At 33.0% G+C, this 7,625-nt stretch overlaps 2 protein-coding genes across 2 annotated transcripts; both read left to right on the top strand.

The window, feature by feature from the left end:
- The first annotated feature begins 1,151 nt into the window (after positions 1-1,151).
- LOC107936303 (cation/calcium exchanger 2) lies at positions 1,152-3,311 on the top strand. The gene has a single exon (XM_016868996.2). It carries the CDS (start codon positions 1,489-1,491, stop codon positions 3,199-3,201), a length of 1,713 nt encoding a protein of 570 aa, XP_016724485.2. The 5' UTR covers positions 1,152-1,488; the 3' UTR covers positions 3,202-3,311.
- A 758-nt stretch (positions 3,312-4,069) lies between these two features.
- Positions 4,070-6,798, top strand: LOC107936308 (ubiquitin-conjugating enzyme E2 2). The gene is made up of 5 exons (XM_016869003.2): positions 4,070-4,424; positions 4,506-4,531; positions 5,306-5,395; positions 5,494-5,582; positions 6,339-6,798. Exons 1-5 carry the CDS (start codon positions 4,300-4,302, stop codon positions 6,465-6,467), a joined length of 459 nt encoding a protein of 152 aa, XP_016724492.1. The 5' UTR covers positions 4,070-4,299; the 3' UTR covers positions 6,468-6,798.
- The last annotated feature ends 827 nt before the right edge of the window (positions 6,799-7,625 follow it).

The following is a 7,625-nucleotide window of genomic DNA, read 5'->3' as shown; positions in this document are numbered from 1 at the left end:
TAAAAATTGATAGTTTATTTTGAAAATATAAAAATATTAAAAAAAGCCCCACATCTATAATGATCATGGATATCTAGATTCATTTAAACATACAAATTTAGTAAATTTTATATAATTTTTTTTAAAAAAATCAAATGATAATGTAACATTTTGAAAAGTTATCATGTCATCACCTTTTAACAATATTTAAAAATGAAATACAAATTTAAAAATTAATATGAAAAAAAAAATTAAATTGAGAAAAGACACCAAATCAAAACTAAACATTACTTTTTTTCCCTAAATTTTAAATTAGACAAATCTCACTATATATGTAATTATAATAACAAAGGTTAACCTTAAAGTTAAAAACTAAACATGAAAAATTGGACATTAGTCCAAAATTTAAGATTGTTTGGATATTTATTTTTAATACAGTGAATTTATTTTTTTTTTCGTCTCAACCTATAATATTATTACAATATTTAATTTTATCATATCATTATTTTTATACTAATAATAAATAAATACATTCACTATTTAAAACAAACAATTAATGTGTCAGTTGTCAAATTCACGTGTATGGGTCCATTTCAAAAGGAAATGAATTTCGTACCAAATTAAATAAATATTATACATAAAAAGAAACAGCAGCCCCACATTCCATCTCTCTCACATATTTTTCACATTGCTTTTGCATTTCGTAATATATAGATAGATAGATATATGTTTTGGATCACTTAATAGTGTCAATTAAAATCATTAATTTTGAACCTATAATGATCATCAGATTAAGGTTATGGTACATCTATTACGTGAATAATTTTAAAAAAATAGATAATTTTTTTTATTTATGTTTTTTAATAAAAATATAAAAGAATAATAATATAATAATATAATTTACTTTATAAAATATATAATAACATTATAATAATAAAGTGATTTTTTTTAGGCATTCATTTAGTTGGAGTTCGAATCTCAATACTTCTTCGTTTGAAGAGTATAAAATATGTTAACGATAATTCGTTCTCTCTCTTCCTTTTTGCCCTTTCCTTTTATTTTCTTCCTTTCTAATCTTCACCACAATAATAAAAGAAAATTGGTAATTCGTTTCCTTCTTTTTTTTCATGTTTGGTACTGGTGTCCCAATGAGGCGAAATGTGCTTTGTTTACTTAATCCTTACGAATATTTCTTTAGCCAAGTCGGCTGCTATAAGCATATTAATAATTTCTTTTTTAAAAAGCATATTAATAAGTTTTCTCCACTTTGTTGTGGAACCCTCCAAAGTCCAAACTATTTGTTTCTTTTTCCTGAACCAACAGAAAACCAGCAAATTTTCCTGGGAAAACTGCTTTAGCCCCAAGTTAAGGTTCGTTCCTATATTGGGTTTGTTTTTCTCTTCCAACTTCATCTAACAGGGAAACAGAGTTCCTAACTTTCCAAGTTTTCATAATCATGATTTAGTACAATCCTTTTTGTGCCTGTAAGAAAGTTTTTGGTTTTCTTTAATGGGAACTTGGGTTTCAAAATCTGGGAACAAAAGCAAAAGCTACACAATTTTCTTGAACATTTCATTTCTCTTAGTAGCTTGTGTGTTCTTGATTATATGTTTTAGCTCTTCAAGACTTGTTGTTGTTTTAACCAGCAGCAATAGTCAACAAGATTGTAAGACCTTAGAGAATTTAGATGATTACAAAGCCAAATGTTCTTCCCTTAAACTCAACAACCCATGTGTCTCTCAAGGCTATATTGATTATCTTTACTTTTTTTATTGCAATTTTGGAACATGTCCCCTTTTAGGTCATTGTCTTTTGATCCTTTGGCTCCTTGTGTTGTTCTATCTTTTGGGAAACACAGCTTCTGAGTACTTCTGTTATTCCCTTGAAAGCTTGTCAAGCTTGTTGAAATTGTCTCCTACACTTGCTGGTGTTACACTTTTGTCATTAGGCAATGGTGCCCCTGATGTGTTTTCTAGCATAGTTTCTTTCACGGATAGTGGAACTCAAGATATTGGCTTAAACACAGTTCTGGGTGGTGCTTTTTTTGTAACATGTGTTGTGGTTGGAACCATAAGTACTTTCGTTCACCATAAACATGTCCGAGTTAACAAACCAGCTTTTGTAAGAGATGTATGTTACCTTCTCATGGTTATTGCAACCTTGATTTTGATGTTGGCTTATGGGAAAATCAGTCTTTGGGGAGCAATTGCATTTGCTTCTATGTATATGGTTTATGTTACCCTTGTTTATGTTATGTATGTTGTTTGGGACTCTGGTGATATGGACAAAACGGATTCCGATTCAAGTTTGAATGTACCAATTTTGAACAGAATCGAGAAAGTAGAGCTCGGTTATGTCGAGGAAGGGAATGTGAAAGATGAGCATGAGAAAGGAGTTTGTTTAAGAACATCAAGTTCTTGTAAATTTTTACTTTGGATCCTTGAGATGCCTCTTTATTTAACTAGGAGATTGACAATACCAATTGCTTGCCAAGAAAGATGGTCTAAGCCAATTGCAGTTGTTTCAGTCACATTGGCACCAATTCTCTTATCTATACTTTGGGATCTTCAAGACGACAATGTTAATCTCAGTCTCACCTTCAATTCAGGCTTGGTTTATGGAACCGGGGTCTTTGCCGGAACTGTCTTTGGGGTCCTTGCATATTTGAAAACTGAAAAATCAAGCCCGCCGAAGAACTGTTTGCTCCCGTGGTTAGCTGGAGGGTTCTTCATGAGTGTGATTTGGAGTTACATCATAGCTCAAGAACTAGTCGGCTTACTGATTTCGATCGGCTACATAATCGGAATCAACCAAGCCATCCTCGGTCTCACCGTCCTGGCTTGGGGAAACTCACTTGGTGATCTAATAACCAACTTGACGATGGCATTGAATGGTGGTCCACAAGGTGCACAAGTAGCCATATCAGGCTGTTATGCTGGTCCCATCTTCAACACCCTGTTTGGTTTAGGCATGTCCCTCATTGGTTCTGCCTGGTATGGATACCCTTCACCTGTTGAAATCCCTAAAGACCCTCATCTCCTTGAAACACTGGGTTTCCTAATTGCTGCCTTAATATGGGCACTTTTGGTTCTACCATTGAGACACATGAAGCTTGATGGTGTCCTTGGAGGTGGTCTGTTTCTCATCTACTTCACTTCCATGTCTTTAAGGTTCATCCAAGTAGTTTGGGAACCCTTACCTAATACTGTTTCTATCACTTGAAATTTGAAAAATTATATTCATATATATGTAACTATTAGATGCATAGAGCATGCCTTACTGTATAGTAGTAACCAATTAATTTACTGATTTATCTTTTAATTGACTGGTAATTTTTTATCTTATTTGGATTTAGTGTCGGATATGAATGATATTTAATGTGTTTTTTTTAATTTTGATGTTACAAACAAGCTAAACCCAAATTATATGATATGAATATATAAACTGGACATAAATATATGAATATATATATGATTCATGTGAAAATATAAGTAAATGTAGCATTGATTTGATTGTAACGAAAGAAATATACACCAATTGTTAGGTTAAAAGAAGGAACAATGACAGAAGCAAAATATACATGAAAAGAAGTAAATGTCAATTTTGGCTTTGCCTAAGTTGCTTTGGCAGTTTGGAAGTTTTGGTCCCACTTTTCAAGAGTTTGATAATTCATTCCGCTTTTTCCTTTTTAACTCTTAATTCAATTAGAATGAACGTTGTTATCAATTAGGTGAAGAAAAGATTATAAATTTAAATGCTCACTTACAATTACGTCCCTAAATGAATAAATACTTTCAAATGTTCAGCTCATATTTATAATGTTTATTATATATATTTATACAAATATTTAATACTTCCCGATCTAATCTTCACAATCTAAAAGATTTAATACGAATGATCCGATTCTAATTACATGAATTTAAATATATTTAAAATAATTTAGACATGATATAAAAACTATTCTATTCACCCATATTTTTGTTTTAAAAATAAGAAAAATAGATATTCGAATACAATGACGTGGCGCAATACCATTTGTCCATGCAGTCACGTAATGACCATTCACCGCCCATAATTTTCTTTTTATTCTCTGAAACAAATTATTAATAATAATGAAAGAGAAAAAACCAAAAACAAAAAAAAAGGAGCAGCTTGACCTCCCTTTTGTGAAGCACCCATAATCTTAGAGATGGATATTTGATAGATTTCCCTTTGATCTCCTTTTCTCTTTAAAGAAAAATTGGTTTTCGATTTCATTTTCAATTTTATATATTTTGGATTAGATTTGGTTGGTCTTAGGGAAAAACAAAGGAAAGGGCAATGTCAACCCCAGCAAGGAAGAGGCTGATGAGAGACTTCAAGAGACTACAGCAAGATCCACCTGCTGGTATTAGTGGGGCTCCTCAAGATAATAATATCATGTTTTGGAACGCTGTAATTTTTGGGTATTTCTCCTTTTTCTCTTTTATTTGCTTTGGTTTCCATTTTAGGTCTTTTTTTCCTGAATTTTGGATTTATTTTTGCAGGCCTGATGATACTCCTTGGGATGGCGGTAAAATTTTATTCTTTTGTTGTTGAATTTTATGAACTTTGTGTTATTTGTTATGCTGTTGATGTTTTGTTATGGTATTTTGTTGTAGTTTGTGAAATTTGAGCTGTTAATTGTGTTAGTTTTTATGGGTTTTAGGTGAAAAATGAATAAATTTGTTCTATTTGCTGTTTTAGTTTTGTTGAAGTCTCCGCCGGTTCTGGGCGGACGACACTTCACCGAGTCGGGAATCCCTCAACAAGTTCTTACTGATTTTTTAGTCATTTTGCCTTGAAATTTTTGAATGAAACTGTATTAATACATCATTCGAACATACATGGTTTCTCGAGTCAATGAAGGTGAGTCATGGTCGAAATCTTGCGCAATCTGTTTTATAGTCGATGAACTGTTTTCAGTTTATGGCTCTAGAGTTTTATCCTTTTTTGTGTGCTTCTCGTTTGTTTTCTATTAATGTTCATGACGATTAATGCCAATTGATCATCGCTTTTGGCCGTAATAAGAATTGCCACTTTTTACTTTAGCCAGTGTGAAGAATTAACAAGTTATATTCACTGCTGCTTGCCTGTTTGTTCGAATTCGTTTCCTTGTTTAAAATCATTGGTATCAAGTATGCTTACAGTTGCATTTTTCATGACCTTTGGTGGGAATTGAATATAAAATGGAGAATTTAAAACATAAATGTATATTGTAACTTATAACTGACTTTATGGCTTGTTAGTTACTGGTATCTTATTTGTATATCTTATGTAACACAACGTTTTTATTGAGATTTCTCAGGTACGTTCAAGCTGACTTTGCAGTTCATGGAGGATTATCCAAATAAGCCTCCAACCGTTCGGTTTGTCTCACGGATGTTTCATCCAAATAGTATGTACTCAATTGTTTTCATTGGTTTTATCTGTGGGATTATATGCAAATTGTTTTTGTTTTGTTTTCAGTCTAATGATCTGTCATTGTTCGATCAGTCTATGCAGATGGGAGTATTTGTCTTGATATTTTACAAAATCAGTGGAGTCCTATATATGATGTTGCCGCTATACTCACTTCGATTCAGGTGCAGCATTCTATGGCTTTTTACTTTTTTTTTTTTATAATCTTTCTTTCTGAAGAAATTGTTTCTCACCAATGGCTGCCCTTAACTTCGTCAAATTTTGGAACTTTATGAGTTATACATATATTTCTTTACATGAGATTTTTCCCCCTGTACTTCTGCTTCCTGCTACATAATTGAAAATTTTTCATTGATGCAATAACCATACTTTTCATTGACATATTTGTCCAGTCTAGAATGCTTAATCGAAATTTTTTTGGTTATCAATATTAATGTCGTTCAGCTATTGCTATGTGTCTGTGTCTGTGTTCGATGTTTATGTTTAAACTGGAACATAAATAAGGTTAACCGTTTTATTTTGTTATTGTTTTCTTGAATCATGGTCTGAGATTATATAACTGGTAGTGTTCTCTGATCATGTTACTTTGATTTGGGGGCGAATGTCAGTTATAAATATGCGTATGCATCTAGTATGGGTATGCTACTTTTCAAATATTTGAAGGATCATACTCTACCTATGTCCAAATATAACAGATATGGGTATTTTAGAAAAAATGAGAGTTCGGGACTGTTTGTACATGGTTTTTCTTGTTTACTATTGTTCCGGGACTGTGTATAAATGGTTTTTCTTTTTAACCATCGTTACACAGTTTGATTGACATGGTTTACTTTGCTTAAAAGTATTGAGGAAGTGTGAATCTGTGCTTCTCCATTAAGGTAGATTAAACATGAAAATGACTTTGTTTGTGCTTTCGCCAGTCTCTTCTTTGTGATCCGAACCCGAACTCTCCAGCAAACTCGGAAGCGGCTCGTATGTTTAGTGAGAATAAGCGGGAATACAACCGAAGAGTGCGTGAAATAGTGGAGCAGAGCTGGACTGCTGACTGAATTGCAGTATTAGCAATGGTAACCTGCCATCATTCTCTGAAAAATAAGAAATGCCATACTGGCAGTGCTGCTGCTGTCACCGCCACTGCTGCCAGTGCCGGTGGTGGCGAACTCGAAAACCATTTCTCCAACCTATTATTGTACATTTGTTGGGTGATTATTCTCTTTGAATGACTTGATTTCTGCCTCCTAAATAGCCCCTGCCATTATTGGTTTCTTGAATTTTAAAACTATTCTTTTCTCTTGATTTCTAAGACTAAAAGTATTTGTTTGGTAATTTTTTGTATGATTAATATTTGCTTAATCCGATTAATCTGATTGTTGTCTTTCATGTTCCGAGTAAATTAAAATTATATTTAAAAAAAAATCTGATGGTGAAATATATAATGAAAATATTTAATTTCTTTATTCATATGATAGAAATATCATATTGATTTGAAAATTTTTATATATAGTAAGTATAATTGTATTGCTAAATCCAATAGTTGGTTATTAAAGTATCAATCTTATGTATTATTAGTAATGATTAATTACAGTTATAAATTTGAAAGTATCTTTGCTTCGAGGAGGAAGGATTGATTTGGAGAATCGGCAATTGAGATGGAGTTCATGTTTGGGAAGATAAGTGGCTGGTTGGTTTGGTTACAGGTTTTGTCCAAACCCCTCATAATTTCTGGTGACCAAACCTCAAGGTGAGCGATCTTATGCATCGATCCAGGAGTGGTTGGAATCGTGATTTAGTGATGACGATGCCAATGCGACATTTGGGCTACCGATCTCCGCTCATAATCGGCAAGAGACGATCAATGGAGTTTACACTGTGAGAATAGGCTACAAACTCCTTGGAAGAATGCAAGATATTGGCAGAATGGAGCAAAACCATTCGGACAAGGAGGGATGGAAACTGATTTGGCTATCTAAGTTACCACCAAGAATTAAGATGCTCCTTTGGAGAGCTGGGAACAACATTCTCCTGATCAGCAGTATACTAGTTCGACATAGAATTTCGATGCCTTTTTCATGTTGCATGTGCCAAGATGGTGATGAAATATATTTACGTGTTGCGCTCTTGTTAAAGTTTGGGACCTCTTGGCTTTCTCATCTAAAGTCTATGAAGTTGAAGGAAACTCTTTCTTTGAATGGCTAATCAATTGCTAC

This window comes from Gossypium hirsutum, chromosome A08, assembly GCF_007990345.1.
Source record: "Gossypium hirsutum isolate 1008001.06 chromosome A08, Gossypium_hirsutum_v2.1, whole genome shotgun sequence".
Taxonomy (NCBI): Eukaryota; Viridiplantae; Streptophyta; class Magnoliopsida; order Malvales; family Malvaceae; genus Gossypium; species Gossypium hirsutum.
Note: the sequence above shows the minus strand (reverse complement) of the source record. Positions and strands in the feature narration are given on the sequence as shown.

Excerpts from the sequence above, each read along its gene's own strand:
- LOC107936303 (XM_016868996.2), top strand. The coding sequence starts at position 1,489 with ATGGGAACTTGGGTTTCAAAATCTGGGAACAAAAGCAAAAGCTACACA.
- LOC107936308 (XM_016869003.2), top strand. The coding sequence starts at position 4,300 with ATGTCAACCCCAGCAAGGAAGAGGCTGATGAGAGACTTCAAGAGACTA. Across the intron at positions 5,396-5,493 it reads ACGGATGTTTCATCCAAATA|TCTATGCAGATGGGAGTATT; the intron begins GTATGTACTCAA and ends TTGTTCGATCAG. Across the intron at positions 5,583-6,338 it reads CTATACTCACTTCGATTCAG|TCTCTTCTTTGTGATCCGAA; the intron begins GTGCAGCATTCT and ends TGCTTTCGCCAG.